The sequence below is a fragment of the Phyllopteryx taeniolatus genome, chromosome 1, assembly GCF_024500385.1.
Source record: "Phyllopteryx taeniolatus isolate TA_2022b chromosome 1, UOR_Ptae_1.2, whole genome shotgun sequence".
Classification (NCBI taxonomy): Eukaryota; Metazoa; Chordata; class Actinopteri; order Syngnathiformes; family Syngnathidae; genus Phyllopteryx; species Phyllopteryx taeniolatus.
In genome coordinates this window covers 29,485,687-29,509,204 of record NC_084502.1, presented here as the reverse complement: position 1 = coordinate 29,509,204, position 23,518 = coordinate 29,485,687, and the positions used below count along the sequence as shown (strand labels likewise).

The 23,518-nt window shown below is 43.4% G+C and overlaps 1 protein-coding gene and 1 long non-coding RNA gene across 12 annotated transcripts in view; one reads left to right on the top strand and one right to left on the bottom strand.

Annotated features, from left to right (window-relative positions):
* Positions 1–1,652: 1,652 nt before the first annotated feature.
* The window catches only part of si:dkey-190l8.2, a 39,786-nt gene continuing 17,920 nt past the window's right edge, over positions 1,653–23,518 (bottom strand). For 6 of the 11 annotated variants that reach the window (XM_061786987.1, XM_061786940.1, XM_061786922.1 and 3 more), the window contains 5 exons: positions 15,579–15,733; positions 12,756–12,924; positions 9,665–9,767; positions 9,421–9,545; positions 2,504–5,976 (listed from right to left, as the gene is read on the bottom strand). In XM_061786987.1, coding sequence (XP_061642971.1) covers positions 5,400–5,976; positions 9,421–9,545; positions 9,665–9,767; positions 12,756–12,924; positions 15,579–15,733 — 1,129 coding nt within the window. In that variant the 3' untranslated portion in view covers positions 2,504–5,399. Of the gene's footprint in view, positions 5,977–9,420; positions 9,546–9,664; positions 9,768–12,755; positions 12,925–15,578; positions 15,734–23,518 lie in introns of all 11 variants that reach the window. The other 5 variants (XM_061786960.1, XM_061786995.1, XM_061786968.1 and 2 more) reach the window with 4 other exon arrangements.
* On the top strand, positions 5,779–18,667 carry LOC133484479 (uncharacterized). Its single transcript, XR_009790413.1, has 3 exons — positions 5,779–6,061; positions 15,583–15,762; positions 17,443–18,667. It is a non-coding gene; the product is annotated as an uncharacterized LOC133484479 (long non-coding RNA).

The window sequence follows — 23,518 nt, the reverse complement described above, 5'->3', positions numbered from 1 at the left end:
ATTACGGGCCTTTGTTTCCTTGATGTAAAATTTTAAGAAAAAATATATTGAAATAGATTTTTTTTTCAGTAACCAGCAGTGGGCGTGCCTAATTATAAGTGTTGTCTAAAATTTCATGTTAATATTAGTATATTTTGACATTTTTTGAGTGGTTTTATGGTGGTATTTTACAGTTTTCACCCTGTCCCTAGCACAGAGTTTGGATATGTGAAGCTCTATCTTTCTACTAAAAAATGCTAAAATGGTGCAACTTTTACCATAAATTCCTTAAAATATAATAGAATTAATAATTTCTCATCATATATACAAATCAGTCTTTTATTTTTACTAAAATATGTCTATCCCCTAAAGTTGCTGTCATTACCGCCACATTGACCATTTTCAGATCAAGTTTATTAAAAATCGGATTCTTTAATTCCCTGTCATTTTGTCTTATCACTTAAACTCATGCTAGGGCAGAGAGAAGTCAGACATTTTGATAACTGGAAGAGTATGTTTTTTTCCTTATTTGTAGCCTTAAGTCACATAATATTTTCATTGCATGTCATTACCAAATGACTTATAGTATTAATGTTTAAAGGTTTAAAAACTTAATCATATAAAATGTTGTACAGGACTCGCTAGCTAAAAGAAACAAATAAGATAACTCTACCAGCATAGCACAGTTAGCTAAAAACTTTGAAATGTCATTTCCATCACGTCATTACCATCACAAGATTAATACATTTTTAATCAATATGCCATTGTGGCGGTAATGACATTTCTCTAAGGTATCTGACAAAAAGACCAAATTAAAAAAAAAGAATCTTATGTCAATATATATGGACATTAACAGATTCTGAGTCACAGAAAGACGACAATTAAGGTAAGATAGGTGTATATATATCGTCTTTGTGGCATTTTATTTTTGAGAAAAATGAAAATCAAAAGTGCCGAAATCAAGTAAACACCCATATAACCTCGGGAGGGGCTGGAAGTTGTGTTTATACTGCAAGTAATATCGTGTTTGACACATTTTCCAAATCACGCAAGTCCAGGATGCACGTTAAATACTTCACTGCTCCTACAGTGTGCCATAACCCGAATTTGTAGGCAAGGTGGATTGCGCCTCGGTCTATCACTAACCTATACTAGCGCAGTACTTAAGTCATAATTACACTAAATATTTGTAAACACACTTCAAGGCCAAAAATATAAAACAATAGTGAAAAGAAGTAAATATGGCACTAACCTAGCATGCCTTGTACCACAGGAAATCTGTAACTTTGAAATGTCGCACCGCAAGTAGGTACCATCGTAAATGGAGGACCCCTTCTAAGTGAGAATACGAGTGGAAACCTTTTCATGGTGACAAATGTGCACAATTTGACAAAAGCAAGAGCCAGATGCTATTGCAGCACTGCGGTTCTAACCCTTAACCGACAAGGGAGAAGTGCAGAGTGACTCTTTTCATCACAAAGATGTGAGTAGTCATTTAAAGTGGTCAAAATGCTACGAGGGGCCGTTAGGACATAAATCATTAGCTCCCACACTTACTATTCAAATGCTTTCACACACACAAACTACTGAAAGGCTCTCATAAACACTACTCAAACGCTCTCACCAACACTAGTTAAATACTCTCATAAGCACGTCGATTATGCTCACACATGAATAGTGTAAATCTTTTATTTGGTAGTTCATTTCAAAAAGTGAATATACAGAAAATAAAATCCACATATTGAGAAAATAAAATATAACGTCAAACGAAATAATTCAAGAAATGTAGAAATTAGGCTGGAATTTGCCCTCTGAAAAGTACTTCAGTGTTTAATAACTATGAATACTGACGAAAATTTTTACTTCTCAACAATATTCTAATTTATTGAGATGTACCTACATTAAAAATAGTCATGAAATATTTGACTGTGTGTGTGTAGTCTGTATTGCATCTCTATGACAGGAGTTTCACTACGACAATAAAATTCCTTCATTCCCTTTGGCCACCTCATTAGGTACAGCGGCGCAGGGGAGATTAAACGCGACTACCCGGCCATCCTGCCTGCAACGAATTGTATACATTTCAGATTGTAACGCAGCGGTGTTGAAACTCTGACTTGAGTCGAAGAGTAAACACACGTCCACTTGCGCTTTAGCCCGAAAGGCACATTTATTCGACTATTGTTCTTATCAATTAAAGTATTAACGTTGAATAATTAAAACCCCCCCAAATCTGAAAAACTACTTTATTCTGAAGAATTAACATTTGTATGTCACTGTTCTTGTTCTTGCTCTGTTGAATATTAATTGCTCTTGGGTGTCTCCTAGTGGTCAGGTGTTTAGTTGGCTTGTGCCTCGGGCTGGCTCTACTGTGACCTTCCGACAGGCAGCTGTGCAAACGCGCTTATAATTGGCCCAGCTGCATTTGCTCACCTTGTCCTTTCGAGGGGGTGTTGAGGCGGCTTGTGACAGTCTTCCATAGAGTCGGGAAGCAGGGTGCCGCTAGTCTCGGGGAGCAGTAGACACAATACGCAGCCTATGATTGGCCCGCTGCTGTATATAAGCATGGCGGCCAGTGAGATGGCTCCCTCTGTGTTGGCCGGGAACAGAGTGCTGAGCAGACAGCCGAGCCGGAAACACAAGTTGACCGCTGACATACAACGCTGCCTGTGGGTGGAACACACGACATCTTAAAACATACTAGTGGCCTCAGGAGGGGAATTTGCCTCCTCTCGTCCATCGCGACAGTGTCACCTGACCACTGTGGGGAACAGCTCGGTGCTGTACACAGCCAAGATGAAGATGGTGACCAGGATGCACAATTTGCCCACCAGTGCCAAACTCATCACCAGCATTGCGTCACCTGTAGAACCGACCGACATCTGATCATAATCCCGTCATGACCTGCTCTGTACCACATTGTATGTTGGCAGTGTTGGGGAGCAACTAATTACATGTTACGCAGGGAGATTATGTAATTTATACAAAATATATGTAATTGTAATCTGTTACATTACTTGGAGAAAATGTGTAATCATATTACAGTTGCGTTTGCAAATTCCCATGATGACAATTTTAATTTCATTTCAAAAATAGCCGTACTTCCCCCGTCTAAAGCCGGCGGTTGTGATTGGTTCTCTCCGGTCATGTCATTCTGCCATAGTCTCTAACATGACGTATTTTTCCAAATGACTTCAAAGCACGGTGGACGACTGGTTAGCGCATCTGCCTCACAGTTCTGAGGAGCGGGATTCAAATCCCGGCCCCGCCTGTGTGGAGTTTGCATGTTCTCCCTGTGCCTGTGTGGGTTTTCTCCGGGCACTCCAGTTTCCTCCCACATCCCAAAAACATGCGTGGTAGGTTGATTGGAGACTCTAAATTGCCCGTAGGTGTGTATGTGAGCGTAAATGATTGTTTGTTTATATGTGCCCTGTGATTGGCTGGCGACCAGTTCGCCCGAAGATAGCTGGGATAGGCTCCAGTACGCACGTTACCCTTGTGAGGATAAGAGGTACAGAAAATGGATGGATGGATGGACGGACCTCAAAGCGCGACGTTGTAGTGCTATCTATTACGTTTTTCTGATATTTTCAAAAGGTTAGGCTGGCTCACAGTTACCCTTTTGAACACAAAAAAACATTGACGTTTTATTAACATTTTCATCTTTAGAATTTTGGATTTTTTTTATGGAACATTCACTTATCTGTGTTGTCATATGAGGTTTTTTTGTTAAATTGAGGCACTTATGTCGTTAGGTCATGTTTTTCACATGCTGTAGCTGTTCACACAATGCAATGAACACATACTATTTACATTTAATCATGTTTTGTTATCAGGTTGTTATTTGTGTAAAGAACAAATATGTTATTAATTCCAATATATATTTCTATCCTTTATAGTTTTAATCCACTTGTTGAGGAAACATCCACGGGTCCTGTTGATGCATTCATACAAAATTAAGAAAAGTATCCAAAATGTAATTAGTTATGTTATCCTTTAAGAAAATACCAATAATTCAAATAGGTACACTACAATTACATTTTTAACAGGGTAAATTGTCATTGTACCTAACTACATTTCCAAAGTAATCTTCCCAACACTGCATAATTAGTCAAGCAGTGTTTCCCAACCACTGGGCCTCAAGCACATACACACGTGGATAAAATTGTTGGTACCCCACTGTTGAACCCACAGTGGTCATAGAGATAACTTTAATCTGACAAAAGTAATACATTAAAAAGTTATGAAAATTAATCAATGAAAATCAGACATTGCTTTTGAATTGTGGTTCAACAGAATTAGTTTAAAAAACACAAGCTCGTGAAACAGGCCAGGAGAATTAAGCTGTGTATCCACCTGTTGCCAATTGGTACATCACAATAAGTCATGGCTTCCAGCGACTATATCAGGATTGTGTTCAATGATGCAGACCCACATTTCACACCAAGTTAGTGAGTAAATTAAAGATCCTGTAAAATCAATTCCATGTTTTGTTTCTAAATACATGAAATATGTTTGAAGATGAACGCTGAAAACGTACAAAGACTGAGAACAATGAAGTACTGAATTGTTGAGTTAAGTGTTAAACTCTTTTTCACCATCTCAGTTGTACAGATTTTTTGGCCACGTCGAAAAGATTCTCTATTCTTGTACTTTATGATATACAGTAATGACATAATTAAATAGAATGTAAAGAATTAAACAGTTTTGCCATATTTTTTGCTTCAATTTAACAGACATTGTGCTGCTCCTTCTGTTGTGCGCGCTTTGACAACCTGAGGCTAATACAATATAGACATGTAATTCCTGTGTCTATCACGTATTACATGCAGCCGGTCTCAGCTCCTCAGTAATTTGCAGTTATATTAGTCGTTCTTTGCAGAGGTAAAGAATATATGTGTGAGTATTGTTATATTATCTGTTGCTTTACCGTTTTGTATTCAAATATCCATTGCTTAGAGGGTTATAACACTGCGACACCGATGCTATTCGTCACCCTGTATGGCATTTTGCATTGTTTGTTAGCATTAAGCTAAAGTGACTTATTTACAGCAAAGAAGAATCATCTTTATTGTCACGAACATGCTAGCATGCACATGAAATTTGTTCTCTGCATTTTACCCATCACAGTGAACAGACACACTTGTTAGTGGAAAAGACTGGAGCAGGGGGCAACTTAAGCGCCTGGGGAGCAGCTTGGGGTATTGGTGTCTTGCTCAAAGACACCACAGCTGTGAGGAGATGATAGATGCTAGATGCTGGTGGATGGTCTGGTCTTGAACCTGGGTCCCCACAGTGGCAAGCGATGATCTTAACCATTGGGCCACAGCTGACCCAACCAAGCTGTGTTTGTGTTAATTAAATACACAACATGGAATTCTCTTTTTATGTTTTAGAGTAAACTTGAACTGGGAGTGGCACTAAACAGCTTGAAGCCTCCTTTTGAAGATTTGTTCACTATCAGCCAAACCGCTGCTTCTTGTGAAGTGACTTGAGTTACAGCGGTTGTATCTCAATTTTTGCTCGCAGGTCAAAGCAAAAAATCTGCTGAACGACTCATATCTCAAAAAAACCATGAGTTGGGTCATCCATATCTCAAGGCACCACTGTATATACTTTTTGTGACATTTTTGTTTAGTGGTGTGCCATGAGATTTTTTTTAAATGTACAGGATAAAATATGTGCTTTGGCTCAATAAAGGTTGGGAAAGACTGCGAGAGTGGATGGAGTCTGTACACAAACAAGTGCCACACACAAAGCCTTTGGTTATTTGTGGAAGCCTTACATTGGTATCTGGACAGAAGCAAAGACAGGAAGCAGGCAGTCCCGCTCAGGAACAAGGTCAGCATGCTCATCGGACGCCGATCCAGCCGGACCAGAGGGACAAGCAGACAGGGAGCCTCTGATAGGCCGGAGAAGAACTGCGCGGAGTAAACGTTGACGCCGAACGAGCCAATGTTCATACAGATGCCGAAGTATGTCAGCGCAGTTACAGCACTGGCCAATCACGACACAGATGAGAATTATACTCAGCATGGAGGGACAACAGATCTGCAGCACAGCACTGAGAGCATTATCACATGTGAGTACACAACTGTTACACAACTGCTCGACAACTGGCCAAGTCAGGATGTCCTGGAAGATTATTATTTGTTGCAGATTCATAGTCATTCATTAACACGCCACAGTGAGGGAGTCCTATGAATACGTTTTTACTTCACACCAACGAGGAAAAGAATTTTTTCATTGTCGTGACATTTCATATTGTAAAAGTACAGTAAAGCCCCACTATTCGAGCCATCCCGCAAATAGTGAAAAAAACGAGAGTAATTGAAGCACCCCTTAAAAATGTTTAGAATCTTAATAGTTTCAACCATAAGTACAGTAATCCCTCATTTATCATGGGGGTTAGCAACCATCTTCCGCTTATCCGGGGTCAGGTCGTGGGGGCAACAGCTGAAGCAGGGAAGCAGACTTCCCTCTCGGCAGCTACTTCGTCCAACTCTTCCAGGAGGATACCACGGCGTTCCCAGGCCAACCGGGAGACATGTCTCTCCAGTGTGTCCTGGGGCGTTCCCAGGACACTTCACCATGGAGCCGTCCAGGAAGCATCCTAATCAGGTGGCCAACTGAGCCCCCCCTGGATGGCCGAACTTCTCACCCTATCTCTAAGGTAGAGCCCGGACACCCTGCGGAGGAAACAAATTTCGGCCGCTTGTAACCGCGATTCTTTCATTCACGACCTACAACTTGTTACCATAGGTGAGTGTAGGAACATAGATCGCCAGTAAATCAAGACCACGACTTCTTTACCGCGACAGATCTATACGATGTCCGCATTACTGCAGACGCAACACCGATCCGCCTGGCGATCTACCGCTCTATTCTTCCCTCACTTGTGAGCAAGACCCCAAGATACTTGAACTGCTCCACTTGGTTGATGATCTCATTCCCGACTTGGAGAGGGCACTCCAACATTTTGGGACTGAGTACTATGGTCTCAGATATGGAGTTGCTGATTTTAATCCCAACCGCTTGACACTAGGCTGCGAACCGCTCCAGTGAGAGTTGGAGATCACGGCTTGATGAACCCAAGAAAAACCCTGCAATAGACGAAATCCTCGAAGTAGCGAGTGATTATTTATTGTATTATTCATTCATTCATTCATTCATCCATTTTCCGTACGGCTTATCCTCACTAGGGTCGCGGGCGTGCTGAAAGCCTGTCCCAGTTATCTTTGGGTGAGAGGCGGGGTACACCCTGAACTGGTCGCCAGCCAATCGCAGGGCATATATAAACAAACAACCATTCGCACCCACATTCACACCTATGGGCAATTTAGAGTCTTGAATCAACCTACCACGCATGTTTTTTGGAGAAGAAACTGGAGCACTCAGAGAAAACTCATGCAGGCACAGGGAGAACATACAAACTCCACACAGGCGAGGATGGATTTGTACCTGGGTCCTCAGAACTGTGAGGCAGATGTGCTAACCAGTCGTCCACCATTTATTGTATTTGTATTAAATTGTATTTATTTATTGTACCATATAAATTTAAACATTTCATATATGCAATTCAATGTCAATAAGTGATACTTTAGAGAGGTGCAGGTACTCCATTTGTCCACTTGAGGTCACCAACCACACACTCTACACGAGCACTCTGTGCTCCGCTTGGGTGACATGAACAACCTATGGTGTAAGTGGGTGATTTCCTGGCTAAAGCATTAGGCACTGTGCTTCACAGTGATGGCCCCGGCAGTGTAGGCAGCTCAAAGTATCATGGAAAGTAGAGTCGGCAGATCCTGCTGCTTCCCAGAATTCTTTGCGGTGCTCTTTTTAACTACAGTACTGTGGTTGTAGAAAATCAAGCTAAACGTTGCTCTTTACTTGCATTTGTTCCTGTCCATATTGTTATGAGTTCATGCATTAGCTGTATATGTTGGGCTGAGTTGGTATTTGTGAATTTATTTCATGAGATTCTGCCTGTGGCCTGTGTGTTAAACAATCGCATTCCGGTCATGTAAAGCGACTTGGTGACTTTTAAATATATGAGTTGAAATTGCTCTATATGGTTTCTTTTTCTGCAAACTAGAAGAGCCCATTTGTCCTTATGTATCATTGTTGCCACATTTTAGTCAAATAGCCAGTAATGCTAACGTTACCAGAGATGTGCAGGTGAGTCACTGCACTATGCTATTGCAATTAAGTGAGGGTTCATGTATACCACAAACTGTGATCCCACAAAACATTAATGTAATTTCAAACACTTCTTGTAACATTACATTTATACAAATAAATGACAAATTATTTGATTTTGAAAAAAATTTACCAGAAGCGCAAGGACGCTATATATTGCCTTCGCAAGCCGTGAAAATAGCTCATTGTAAAGTAATAATGACAATTCTGTCTTTTAGTAGTCAGTCGTTTTTAACAGCCATTCTGCAGAGCAAAAACATAGAAACGCGGTGAAGACTCTACATAACTTCCACTAACAGCCCAGGCTAAACTTAGCTCCTCCCGATACACAAAGATCAAAGAATAGTCGAGATGCATTACTTCAACATACAGTGAACCCTCCTCGCATGTTCGTTCTTCAGCATATTTGTACTCAGTCCAAAGCAATAAACATAGAACCTTGGCACCATCTCATAGAATTTTGGTGTTGTTGTTAGGATGGAGTTTTTTCATCTGCGTTTGTGATGTCCTCTTTTGTTGTTGGTCCTAGACTGCATCTCATGCACAGAGTCAAAGTGAAAGTATGTTTTTGCTTCTCTCTCGATGCAGCTGCTAATAGCCGTTACAATGTTTCCTGTATTCCCGAACATTTCTTATTGTAGGCAAATGCCAAAAGTTGAGTTTAATGACTTAATACCACTTGCGTATGTAAAGTGCTAGGCCGCATTCGGGCTAGTGTTTCATGAGCCTTATGTGAAAGTGCTTTGTTTGTGTTGAAATATTAAATTACCGAATACAGTCGTCAATGTAGCATGGGTGCACGATTGTGTTCATGCTAGACGCATGGTGATGATGCTTTGCTTATTCTTTGGCTGCATTGTTACAGACCACAATAAATACATCAATCCAAACAGCATATCAGGCTCTGTTTTAAGTGCTCTGCTGCTATCTTGTGACATCTTTAGCTACTAACAGATCCCTTTTGAGGAGGAGGCTCAATTATTCAGAGCTATTCCCAGCAGGGCTTGGACACCAATTAGCCAGGTCTATGGCGTCATCTGGTGGCATTTAGGGTGAAAGTGAATGTGAATGGTTGGTTGTTTATATGTGCCCTGCAATTGGCTGGCGACTAGTTCAGGGTGTACCCTGCCTCTCTGGGAAAGGCTCTAGCACGCCCGCAACCCTAGTGAGGACACCATTACAAAAAGACAAAGAAAATGGGAACGTGTGGCGGTTCACTGTATAAAAACAATTGGTTACCCCAGATAGCTCATGATTGACAGCCGCCGTAGGATAATTGGATGTCTAAGGGGGAAGTCATTTGGTGGTTGCTCTTTCGGAGCCGCGGCAACTTTCGGCTTCTCCAGCCTGTTTGAGCCCACAAGCTACACACACACACACACACAAACACACACAGACAAGTGGATTATTTAAACTGCAGAATATGTGTGTATGTGAGTGTGTGTGTTAGTGTGTGTGTGTGTGTGTGTGTGTGTGTGTATACCAAGTCCACACACTGCTTGTCTGCCTCACTTCTGCTACAGTAGTGGTACAGAACATCCATTCTCTCCATTAACACCAACCAGCTCGGAGACTCTGGAATGGAACTGTGTGGACAAACAGAAATACTGTACACCTGAGAAGGCCAAATGATCCAAGAGCTGGACAGAAAGACAGTGCAGGTGGACAGACAGCATACAAGCTAGGGCCCGACCGATTAATTAATTTACTGGCCGATGGTAGCCCTTTTGAAATCTGCAAACATTTTTGCAGATTTTTGGTTTTGTTACAACACAACGTATCACATTACTACAACAAGACAAGGATAATGACATACAAACAAGCATCAATACCAAGTTTTGGGTAAGTTTTAGTGTTTGCGTCACTGTGGATACGTACATTTCTTGAAGAGAAACTTTGTTTCCGGGAAACTTTAAAAATGAATAAGAAAAAAAATTGACTCCTGTTTTAGGTTAACTCTCTCTGTGTGTACAGTGCCGTGAAAAAGTATTGTCCCCCTTCTCAAATTCTTATATTTTTACATAGTTTCCCCACTTTCATGTTTAAGATCACCAAACAAACGTAAATGGGAGACAAATATAACCCATGTGAACTTAAAATGCTGCTTTTAAATGGTGATTTAGTAAGGAAAAAGCCTGTGTGAAAAAGTCATTACCCCCTCATTAAATCATAAATTCATTCATTGCTAATCACAATTTTTGGTTAATTTTCACTGATCACCCCCAAGCATGATACCCTCCAGACCTGTTCAATCAAGAAATTGCTTCAGTAGAATCTGTCCCGATGAAATCAAGTCAGACAACAAATAAAAAAAAAAAGCTGCAACAAAATGACATGATCCAAAGAAATTACAGAACAGTAATTGGCATCTATCAGTCTGGAAAGGGTTACAAAAGCCATTTCTAAAGCTTTAGGATTCCAGCAAACCATTGGGAGAGGCATTAACCTCAAATGGAGAAATTATGCAACAGTGGTGAACCTTCCCAGGAGTGGCTGGCCGACAAAGATTACCTCAAGGGCACAGCAACGCCAGAAAGGAACCCAGGACAACCTTTAAAGAACTGCAGGCCTCCGTTGCCTCAGTTAAGGTCAGTGTTCATGACACAACAATAAAGAAGAGACTGGACAAAAACGGCATCCATGGCAGAGTTCCAAGGCAAAAAAAGAAATACTGCTGACCAAAAAGAAAATCAAGGCTCGTCTTACTTTTACAAAAGTACAACTGAATGATTCCCAAGACTTTTGGGAGAATATTAAATGGACTGACAAGATGAAAGTTGAGCTTTTTGGAAGGTGTGAGTCTCGTGACATCTGGCGTAAATGTGTAGTACAGCATTTCAGAAAACGAACATCATACCAACAGTTAAACATGCTGGTGGTAGTGTGATGCTCTCGGGTTGCCTTGCTTCTTCAGGACCTGGACAACTTGCTCTGATTGATGGAACCGTCAATTCTGCTCTTTCACAGAAAATCCTGAAGGAGAATGTTCAGCCATCAGTTGGTGACCTCAGACTGAAGCGCACTTGGGTCTCAGCAGGATAATGATCCAAAACACACCAGCGAGTCAACTTCTCAATGGCTTAAAAAAACAAAATGAAGGTTTTGAAGTGGCCTAGTCAAAGTTCAGACTTGAATTTGATTGAAATGCAGTGGCATGACCTTAAAAAGGCTGTTCATACTTGAAAACCCTCAATTTTTGCTGAATTCAAACAATTCTGCAAGGAAGAGGGGGGAAAGATATATCCACAGAGAGGTAAAAGACTCATTGGCAGTTCTACTCAACGTTTGATTTCAGTTGCTGATGCTGAGGATGGGCAGGTTTAGGGGGCCATTACTTTTTCACACAGAGCCATGTAACTTTGAATTTTTTTTTTCTTTAATAAATGAAATCCCAATTTAAAAACGGAATTTGTAGTTCACTTGGGTTATATTTGTCTGATATTGACATTTTTTTTTGGGATGATCTTAAACTTCAGAGTGGGGGAACTATATCAAAATATATATTCCCGCCAAATCCACCTGTTGCCCCGTGTGGACGGGACCGGCCAAACATTCGGGAGCTCAACCAGCCTGCCTAAATTGTGTTCCATGCACTAAATCCAACTTGCAGTCTACTAATAGTACAGATTAGTGCATATTAGGGTTTAAATTAACGAGAACAGGAACCCCCAACTCTCTGCATTGTCACTACACGTGCATTCCACCCACATATCACAAGTCAGTCTCCTTTGCCAATGTTCATCTGAACTTTGTTTTTTCCTGCATTGTTTCCCTGTAGATTTCCATGTTAGAGCTCATTAAATGTGCTAGAAAAATTCACTACCTGTATCATTTGTGTGCGTTTGGGTTCTACTAAAGACCTCTGGTTATCGAGAACTCTTATCTAATTCATGTAGCAACCTTCAAATTACGAGACTGATAAAAGGTTTGTCGCCACTTTGTCCTGAAGGTTTATACATCTAAAAAAGGCGGTGGTGCCCCTTTACGAGACAAAATAGCTTGATTTATAACACTGAAACTTAAAATCACGCTAAACCGGAAGTAACGCAGGCATCGCTTCCGGCTTAATCTTTTTCCAAACTAATTACATTTTCATTTAACCCCCATATAGGCTACACCTGCATACATTTGTGCCCTAAATATAAATTCATCAGTTCATGATTTATTTATTTTTTATTTTTTTCATGTTTTTTGCACGCCGGCATGGGATTGGCTGGAGAAGCGGTTCAGGGTGTACCCCGCCTCCCGCCCGAAGATAGCAGGGATAGGCTCCAGCGGCCCGTGACCCTAGTGAGGATAAGCGGTCCAGAAAATGGATGGATAGATTTTTTTGCACTTGAAAATTCCTTTGTTGTAAAGTTAAATACTAAATGACAAAGAATTGTAATTGTTGTTGTAATGTTAGGGACCAAAAAAATAATTTTATTCATTATATATTTTTTTTAATTAATCGGCTGATTAATTGGTTATCTGAATTTTTTTCTGCCAAACATCGGACTGGACAGTCTCCCCCCCAAAAAAAAATCCATATCGGTGGGGCCCTAATACAGACACATAGGGAGGTGAGAACAGACCGGTAGAGCGGCAGGCAGATGAACTGAGGCAGAGCCAGAGACAGGTGAAGCTGCGTCCAGGTGGGACTAAGCCAGGCCAGCAAAGCTCCGCCCATTGTCCCAAGACTGAAGCAGAAGCCCAAAAAGAGGGGCGGCCAGAGGCGGGCGGAGGGGGCGGTCCACTCCACAGCTGCAACGCCCAAGCAGAGGATGTGCTTATCGAAAGCGGAACGAGAACCTTGTTGTACTTGAACGTAGAAATCAACGTGTCTAAAACAAAGCAACTTATCATTTACAAAAAAAAACCACTAGATGGCCATCTTGTTGAAACTGTGCAAACTTTCACATATCTTGGTACAGTGTTTGATAGTCACTTGAGCTTCACTCAAAATACAGATTTAATTTTTTTTTAAATGCTCACTGCAACTCAGTCTTCTTAGAAGACCAAGCTGTCATAGTGTTAGTCTGCAGATTTTAGAGCTTGTGTATTCTGCACATATTGAAAGTGTTTTAACATTTCACCTCTGTGCTTGGTTTGGTCACTTGAGTCACAGGTGTGAGATCAAGCGTAACAAAATTGTTAAAATGCCAGGTAAAATGGTGGGAAAACCACCAAAACATCGATCCGCCTGTCGAACTCCCGTTCCATTCTTCCCTCACTCGTGAACAAGACCCCAAGATACTTGAACTCCTCCACTTGGGGCAGGATCTCATCCCCGACCTGGAGAGGGCACGCCACCGTTTTCCGACTGAGGACCATGGTCTCAGATTTGGAGGTGCTGATTCTCATCCCGGGCGGTTCACACTCGGCTGCGAACCGCTCCAGTGAGAGTTGGAGATCACGGCTTGATGAAGCCAACAGAACCATATCATCTGCAAAAAGCAGAGATGCAATTCTGACGCCACCAGACCGGACCGCCTCAACGCCTCGGCTGCACCTAGAAATTCTGTCCATAAAAGTTATGAACAGAATTGGTGGCAAAGGGCAGCCTTGGCGGAGTCCAACCCTCACCGGAAACTAGTCTGACTTACTGCCGGATATGCGGACCAAACTCTGACTCCGGTCATACAGGGACCGAACAGCCCGTATCAGGGGGTTCGGTACCCGATACTCCCGAAGCACCCCACACAGGACCCCCCGAGGTACACGGTCGAACGCCTTCTCCAAGTCCACAAAACACATGTAGACTGGTTGGGCGAACACAGACTGGTTGGGCGAACACACACCCTCAAGGACCCTGCCTAGGGTGCAGAGCTGGTCCCCCGTTCCACAGCCAGGACGAAAACCACACTTCTCCTCCTAAATCTGAGATTCGAATTCCCGACACTTGCCTCACAGTTCTGATGTCCGCCTGTGTGGAGTTTGCATGTTCTCCCCGTGCCTGCGTGGGTTTTCTCCGGGCACTCCGGTTTCCTCCCACATCCCAAAAACATGCATTAATTGGAGACTCTAAATTGCCCGTAGGTGTGACTGTGAGTGCGAATGGTTGTTTGTTTGTATGTGCCCTGCGATTGGTTGGCAACCAGTTGAGGGTGTACCCCGCCTCCTGCCCGATGACAGCTGGGATAGGCTCCAGCACGCCCGCGACCCTAGTGAGGAGAAGCGGCTCAGAAAATGGATGGATATTTAAGTGCAGTGTTAATCTTCAACTAAACATAATATTCCAATGGCTTACAATCATAGTAAATACTCATGCTATTGAATCTGCTTTGTTTTTTTTTGTTTTTTTTATGAGCACTTAGGCCTACTACGGTACTGTATTTTAATGTTGGTCGTTATGGCGAGACTTGGAGAGCCAGGTTTTTTTTAGGTGGTACTTGGTGTAAAATGCTGTGTGTTTTGCTGTTTAAAAAGGTTATTCCATTATTATGCCATGTTTTCTTTACATTTTAGGCTTTCAAGTTTGTGTTACAGAGTGTTTCATAAGTGTGTTTAAATGCATTTAAAAGATGTGGAAGGTGTATTTTAAGTCTTGAACTACAGTATTTTTTTTTTTTAGATTGGCTTCCTATAGTGCGGATTTTCACAACATGAAGAAGGAATATGTAGACTAGTTGTTCTACAAGTACTACATATTACTCGTGAGACAAAACTGTGTACTAATTGAAGTCTCTAAATTGCCTGTAGGTGTGAACGTGAGTGTGAATGGTTGTTTGTTCCTATGTGCCCTGCGATTGGCTGGCAACTAGTTCAGGGTGTACCCCGCCTCTTGCCCACAGTCAGCTGGGATAGGCTCCAGCACGCCCACGACCCTAGTGAGGAGAAGTGGTACGGAAAAGGGATGGATGAATGGATGGATGGATGGATGGATGGATAGATGGATGGACATTGAAGCGTCACCTTGTCTCGGTTATATTTTAGAACACATAAAAGAACATAGACTTTTGAACAGTTTCATTTTTATAATGACTTTTTTAAGGAACATTCACTTATCTGGGTTGTCATATGATGTGATATTGTCATTAGGTCAACATGGTATCTTGTTTTCCACATGCTCTACACACAATGAAACAATATAATTTTTTAGTATGTATTTACATTGCATCACGTTTTGTTATCAGTTTATTATTTAGCGAAAGAACAAATATGTGGTTGATTCCCATATCGCCTATCTGAAACTGCCCGTTCTCGTGTTCTCCATTTTCCATACCGCTTCTCCTCACTAGGGTCGCGGGCGTGCTGGAGCCTATCCCAGCTGACCGTGGGCAAGAGGCGGGGTACACCCTGAACTGGTCGCCAGCCAATCGCAGGGCACTCATGTTAGTAGGGCGCTATATTGTCTTATTAGTCAGGAGTGCTTTTTTAATTATTATTATTTTTTTTTTTTTTTTTTTTTTTTTTACCTAGACTGAAGGAGCAGCTGTTGATACAGGAGCAGCAAACGCCTGTCAGGCAGCGAACGGCGAGGAAGACGAACGGCTGCGGGAGGACAGCAGGCACCAGGCCGCATGCCGCCTGCACCGACAAGCACACCAGCAGCAGCGGACGCTTGCCATACCTGCGCACGTAAACACAAACGTGTAATGTGTAAGTAACGAAATAGAAATAAATTGTTGCCTTGCGATACGAGTCTTTCAAGATACGAGCAGTCTCAAACGATACGAGAAAAGAAAAATGGAGGTTAGCGTGCACTTCAGACTCCCAGACTAGATGGCGCAAGCATACTTTCAAACATCCAGCCACCATCAGCTCACGTCGACAGTCTCGCCTTCCCACCAAAGGAATCCAATTGATGGTCCTTCTACTTTTACCAGAGTCTATTTTCACACAAGTATCTGTCCTTGTACTTAAGTACACAATGTATGTACTTTTGCCACCTCTGGATATACATTTTGATTTTTGTACTCAAGTACATTTCATCGTCTTTCCCTTTTTTTACTTTCACTTAAGTCAGTGATTCTCCAAGTGTGGTTTATAATTACGGTTTAGTTGTATTGAATTTTTAAGCAGACTTTGTTTTTTTGTTTAAAAGTTTTGATTTAACTGCTGGTTTTAACGTTCAAATTGAGCATTATGTAATAGTGGTTTACAATGAAACTGGAGATACGTTGTAGGAATGGTAAATGGGCTTTCTCTTGTATAGGAAAGAAACACTTTCTCGGTTTTTGATGAACACTTAGGTTTACTATGTTACTGTATTTTAATGTTGCTTATGATGTATGCAAGTATATCTGTGCCATCAAATTCTGGATTTGAATTACTAGTGTTGTGCTCAAGACCACATTATCCGAGACCAAGACTTGCCTGACATCACAACTCAACGAGAACAAGACAAGACCGATCTCGAGCCCAAGACCGGTCTTAAGTGTGACAACACTATGAATTACTAACACTGAATTTTTCATTCATTTCATAAAATCATCTACACTTTTCAGTTTTAAAAAAAAGAAACTTATTCTGATGCTAATTCAACATTCAGCTGCAAATTCAGCCGTAATTAAGCGTTTCCCTCCTAAAATGTACTATTTTTTGTGTTTGGTTTTTATTCGTTTGTCTTATTTGCGCCTAAAATTTAGAAATGTTTGTATTTTTTAAGCTTTGAATATTTTGATGGTAAAAAAAGATTCTGCGTTAGTAATTTAAATTCAGAATCTGATGGCAGAGATACCGTACTTCCATAATTATGGAGCTAATTGGAAAGTATTTTTGAGGTGGTAGTTGATGTCAAAAGTTTGAGAACCACTGACTTAAAGGTGAAGTCAGCAGTTAGGGGAGAAAAAAACTCAAAACACTTTTTGTCATATATGTTAAAACTCACTGCAAGTCCAAACAGTAAAATATTATTTAAATGATCTTTTGAAAACTCATCTTTCTCCAGCCTCACCTAATGCCTGCAATTTAATTTTCATTATTAATTTAGAAAGTCTCTACGATGGAGAGAACCGTCCAATTAGACACTGCGCAGACTGGAGGCGTGGACTGGGAGTCTGTCAATCATTTTCTCGTGTACTCGTATTTATGCCAGAAGATTCCTTTGTATCTTTTTCCAAATTAATTACATGTTTTATTTAATCCCATATACGCTACAGTTACCGTTGGGGATATTTTACCTCTTGAGTAGGCCTACTATTATATACAAATTACAAATGGATATGAGTCTTATAATATGCAAATACAGATTATGTATTGTTATATTGTCCATATATTTTTTACTTCGTACTGCTTGCTTAAAACTAGAGCTGTGCTTGTGTGGTTTGTTTTTCACAGGATGGCGCCATCAGAGAACACCTGCGACACAGCTGAGAAGTCGGCTACAGGGAGAGAGAGAAAACAGCCCAGAATTCTGTGACTCTGTATACTTTGGCTGAACTCTGAGGAAAAAAAAGACAGAACAAATTGCAATCTTGTGTGAGTTTCTTAATTAGTGACCCTTTCAGAGAAAACCGAACACGCAATGGTGAGTTTTGCAAAGGTTTATTAATTTGGGCCTCGGGCCCTGGGGAGCAAGCAGTTGGCGCAAAATCTCCAACAGTATGGAGAGATGTTTCGCCATCTGAACATTTTGCATACAACAATTGATTGATTGACACTTCTATGCTTCAAGAGACTTGTAGACTTTCATTAAATCTTTTGTGTAGGCCTAAATTAAAAGTTGTCAATCAAATATATCCCCTCAGTCAGTGCAGGTGGGTGGATTTGGGACACATTTGTGCGTAACTTGGTATTTAAGACAAATTCTGCTTGCTGCCATGGTACAGAAGCTTTGCTGCATAGCTTTGCTTGGCATCAGTTGGCCCAAACTTGCATACTGCGATAAAAAGCCATGAAAACAAAATTATATCGAGGTGAATGGGACGTCCACCAACCTATATTAACGCGCATGCGCCAGAATTACATCACGATGACGTTTCGCAAACGCTCCCATAGAGTAGCTAGTATTATGACAAGCCATAGCTGCTATGTCTGAATGACTTTGGGTATGTTCGGTAATTCAATCTGACGCTCTCACTGCCATTCTGTGAATCCAGTGATCAGAGAGGCAGAGCGTGCTCAATTTTCTATGAATTTACGAACTATCATGTTGGCCATTTGCAGGAATACATCAGTTCCTCCGCCATATTGAATGTGTCAGTTCTGCCTGTAAACATCCGGCCGCTCTGTCTCCTCAGTCAGAGCGGCATTGCGAATAACCGAACAGCACACTGCAACAATGCAAGGCAGTGGGAGTCACTACTTACTACAGGTCAAACTTTGCTGATATCCCATTTCCACCCACTACAGGAATCAGAATGAGAAAAGGTGTCTTTATTGATTTTTGGTGAATATTTTTGATAATTAATAGCACACAGTTTAACCAAAATGCAAGATAGCAGCAAGGTTTGACATGTAGTAAGTAGTGGACTCCCATTGCCAACTACTACAGTAAACAGAATGAAAAAACAAGAACATCTATATGATATATGGTGATTTGTTACACATTTTTCACCCTGGGTTGTGTAATGTGTAGTTGGTCCCTAACACAGACGGTAAGCGAAATTTAGAATCAAGCGCCGTTATTGCTGTTATTGCATATACATCTGTAGTGACAACAAATCCAGCCGTGAGTTTTTCTACAGACTTCCGAAATTGTCCTCCACATACGACACGTGATATCGTCGAAAATGTAGTTATGAGGCCAAGTACGAGCGTGTGAGAACTGAATGTCAGGCAAATATCAACTTCCTCTCACTTCAGGTACATCGATTAATCCCATTCTTATTTGAGTGACAAAAATGTGCGTCAACTTTATGATGAGACAAAGAAAAAGTGAACGAAGCTCACTCGGGGCATGTGTGAAAGCCACAAACTGTTCCAAACTATGTTTCACTTTGTTGTAGAGGATACCGAACAAACCTCTTTGAATGACGTAATTGAACCACGGATACAGGTTTTAAATCAAATGTTTAAATACTCATAAGAGGTTTCATATTTCTGCTTTTAAATATACAATCCATGAACAAACATTATATAGGGCACTGATGTTTATGAACTGGAAGGAGATACGAAATGTAACTCTGATTTCTGAGTGGCAATTGTGAAGAAGAAACCATTCATTTTCAGTTCTTTATTTATAACAATTGAACAATTTCAAAATGGTAGAGGTAAATGTTCAGACATTCCTGGAAGTAAATTTTAAAAATAAGATCCAAATGGATGTATAAATATTTATTAAGTATAGTATAACATACACGTCTAGTTGAGCAATGCTTTGAAAATATTAAATGTGGTTCCTCGTCTGCTTTGCCTGAATCCTCTAAAATGTCCATGGGAATTTTCCACATTACATATTGGCGACAGGTGGCCTTAACAGAATTGTCTGTTGTTCTCTTCAGGGTCACAAAGGACTTGTCCGGATGTTATTCCACATTCGTCTGCCTCTGCATAAAACTCCCTCGTTCAAGATGGTGTCCATGAGGTTTGTCATGTGTCTGCAGTTATGGCAGACACCATTCTGTTGATCAGGGGCTGAAGAGTCAGAGAAGCTTTCCCAGATGTCTCTTGGCGGACTTCAAAACATGGAGCTAGGGTCATGTCACAATCTGTGATTACTCTAAAGTCAGTCTGTGAACTCTCCTGTAAAGCAGGACATGGTGATTAGATTTTGTGTTTGTGAAACTGGCTTTCCATTGTTACAAATATTTCATCTATTCCTTCTGATGTCCGCAGATAAAAGCCGTTTAACCCCTCATACCCATCCCATCCCATCAGCAAAAATGAATGAATAAATACGGTACCATTTTTGTCTGTTTTAATTCTTGTACACATACAGTGGGTACGGGAAAGTATTCAGACCCTATTAAATTTTTCACTCTTTGCTATATTGCAGCCATTTGCTAAAATCATTTTTTATTTTTTTTTCCTCATTAATTTACACACAGCACCCCATATTGACAGAAAAAACATGGAATTGTAGACATTTTTGAAAATTAGTTAAAAAAGAAAAACTGAAATATCACACAACCATAAGTATTCAAACCCTTTGCTGTGACACTCATATATTTAACTCGGGTGCTGTCAATTTCCCCCTCTTGGAAGCCGTCACCTTATCATGGTGGAGGGGTTTGTGTGTCCAATGATCCTAGGAGCTAAGTTGTCATCGGGGCCCCCCTCTAGAGCCAGGCCTGGAGGTGGGGCTGGAAGGCGAGCGCCTGGGAGCCGGGCATGCACCCAGCCGGGCACAGCCCGAAAGGGTAACATGGGTCCCCCTTCCCATGGGCTCACCACCTGTGGGAGGGGCCATAGTGGTCGGGTACAGTGCGAGCTGGACGGTGGCCGAAGGCAGGGACCTTGGCGATCCGATCTCCCGCTACAGAAGCTGGCTCTAGCGACGTGGAATGTCACCTCTCTGGAAGCGAAGGAGCCCAAGCTGGTGTGTGAAGTTGAGAAGTTCACTAGATATAGTCGGACTCGCCTCCACACACAGCTTGGGCTCTGGTACCAGTCCTCTCGAGAGGGGTTGGACTCTCTTCCACTCTGGAGTTGCCCACGGTGAGAGGCGCCGAGCAGGTGTGGGTATACTTATTGCTCCCCGGCTTGGCGTCTGTATGTTGGGTTCACCCCAGTGGACGAGAGGGTAGCCTCCCTCCGCGTTCGAGTGGGGGGACGGGTCCTGACTGTTGTTTGTGCCTATGAACCAAACAGTAGTTCAGAGTACCCACCCTTTTTGGAGTCTTTGGAGGAGGTGCTGGAGATCGCTCCCGCTGGTGACTCCATCGTTCTGCTGGGTGACTTCAATGATCACATGGGCAATGACAGTGAGACCTGGAAGGGCGTGATTGGGAGGAACGGTCCCCCCGATCAGAACCCGAGCGGTGTTCTGTTATTGGACCTCTGTGCTCATCACAGATTGTCCATAACGAACACCATGTTCAAGCAGAAGGGTGTCCACACGTGCACTTGGCACCAGGACACCCTAGGTTGCAGTTCGATGATCGACTTTGTGGTCATGTCATCGGACTTGCGGCTGTATGTCTTGGACACTCGGGTGAAGAGAGGGGCAGAGCTGTCACCTGGTGGTGAGTTGGCTCTGATGGTGGGGGAAGATGCCGGTCCGACGTGGCAGGCCCAAACGTATTGTGAGTGTCTGCTGGGAACGTCTGGCGGAATCCCCTGTCTGAAGGAGTTTCAACTCCCACGTCCAACAGAACTTTGCTCATGTTCCGGGGGAGACGAGGGACATCAAGTCCGAGTGGACCATGCTCCGCGCCTCCGTTGCTGAGGCAGCCGACCGGAGCTGTGGCTGTAAGGTGGTTGGTGCCTGTCGTGGCGGCCATCCCCGAACCCGTTGGTGGACACCAACGGTGAGGGATGTCGTCAAGCTGAAGAAGGAGTCCTATCGGGCCTTTTTGGCCTGTGGAACTCCTGAGGCAGCTGATGGGTACCGGCTGGCGCCTGGTAGCCGGGCATGCACCCGGCCGGGCACAGCCCGAAAGGGTAACGTGGGTCCCCCTTCCCATGGGCTCACCACCTGTGGGAGGGGCCATAGTGGTCGGGTACAGTGCGAGCTGGACGGTGGCCGAAGGCAGGGACCTTGGCGATCCGATCTCCCGCTACAGAAGCTGGCTCTAGCGACGTGGAATGTCACCTCTCTGGCAGCGAAGGAGCCCAAGCTGGTGTGTGAGGTTGAGAAGTTCACTAGATATAGTCGGACTCGCCTCCACACACAGCTTGGGCTCTGGTACCAGTCCTCTCGAGAGGGGTTGGACTCTCTTCCACTCTGGAGTTGCCCACGGTGAGAGGCGCAGAGCAGGTGTGGGTATACTTATTGCTCTCCGGCTTGGCGTCTGTATGTTGGGTTCACCCCGGTGGACAAGTGGGTAGCCTCCCTTCGCGTTCGAGTGGGGGGACGGGTCCTGACTGTTGTTTGTGCCTATGAACCAAACAGTAGTTCAGAGTACCCACCCTTTTTGGAGTCTTTGGAGGAGGTGCTGGAGATCGCTCCCGCTGGTGACTCCATCGTTCTGCTGGGGGACTTCAATGATCACATGGGCAATGACAGTGAGACCTGGAAGGGCGTGATTGGGAGGAACGGTCCCCCCGATCAGAACCCGAGCGGTGTTCTGTTATTGGACCTCTGTGCTCATCACAGATTGTCCATAACGAACACCATGTTCAAGCAGAAGGGTGTCCACACGTGCACTTGGCACCAGGACACCCTAGGTCGCAGTTCGATGATCGACTTTGTGGTCATGTCATCGGACTTGCGGCTGCATGTCTTGGACACTCGGGTGAAGAGAGGGGCGGACCTGTCACCTGGTGGTGAGTTGGCTCTGATGGTGGGGGAAGATGCCGGTCCGACGTGGCAGGCCCAAACGTATTGTGAGTGTCTGCTGGAAACGTCTGGCGGAATCCCCTGTCTGAAGGAGTTTCAACTCCCACGTCCAACAGAACTTTGCTCATGTTCCGGGGGAGACGAGGGACATCGAGTCCGAGTGGACCATGCTCCGCGCCTCCGTTGCTGAGGCAGCCGACCGGAGCTGTGGCGGTAAGGTGGTTGGTGCCTGTCGTGGCGGCAATCCCCAAACCCGTTGGTGGACACCAACGGTGAGGGATATCGTCAAGCTGAAGAAGGAGTCCTATCGGGCCTTTTTGGCCTGTGGGACTCCTGAGGCAGCTGATGGGTACCGGCTGGCCAAGCGGAATGCAGCTTAGGTGGTCGCTGAAGCAAAAACCCGGGCATGGGAGTTGTTCGGTGAGGCCATGGAGAAAGACTTCCGGACGGCTTCGAGGAAATTCTGGTCTACCATCCGGTGTCTCAGGAGGGGGAAGCAGTGCACCATGAACACTGCGCATAGTGGGGATAGGGCGCTGCTGACCTCGGGACGTTGTGAGCTGGTGGGGAGAATACTTCGAAGACCTCCTCAATTCCACCGACATGCCTTCCCTTGAGGAAGCAGAGTCTGGGTTCTCTGAGGTGGGCTCTCCTATCTCTGGGGTTGAGGTCACCGAGGTGGTTAAAAAGCTCCTTGGTGGCAAGGCCGCGGGGGTGGATGAGATTCGTCCAGAGTTCCTAAAGGCTCTGGATGTTGTGGGGCTGTTCTGGTTGACACGCCTCTGCATCGGGGACAGTGCCTCTGGATTGGCAGACTGGGGTGGTAAGGTCTATTCAGGGGTGCTGGAGAGGAGGGTCCGTCGGGATGTCGAATCTCAGATTCAGGAGGAGCAGTGTGGTTTTCATCCTGGCCGTGGCACAGTGGACCAGCTCTACACCCTTGAGGGTGCGTGGGAGTTCGCCCAACCAGTCTACATGTGTTTTGTGGACTTGGGGAAGGCGTTCGACCGTGTCCCTCGAGGGTCCTGTGGG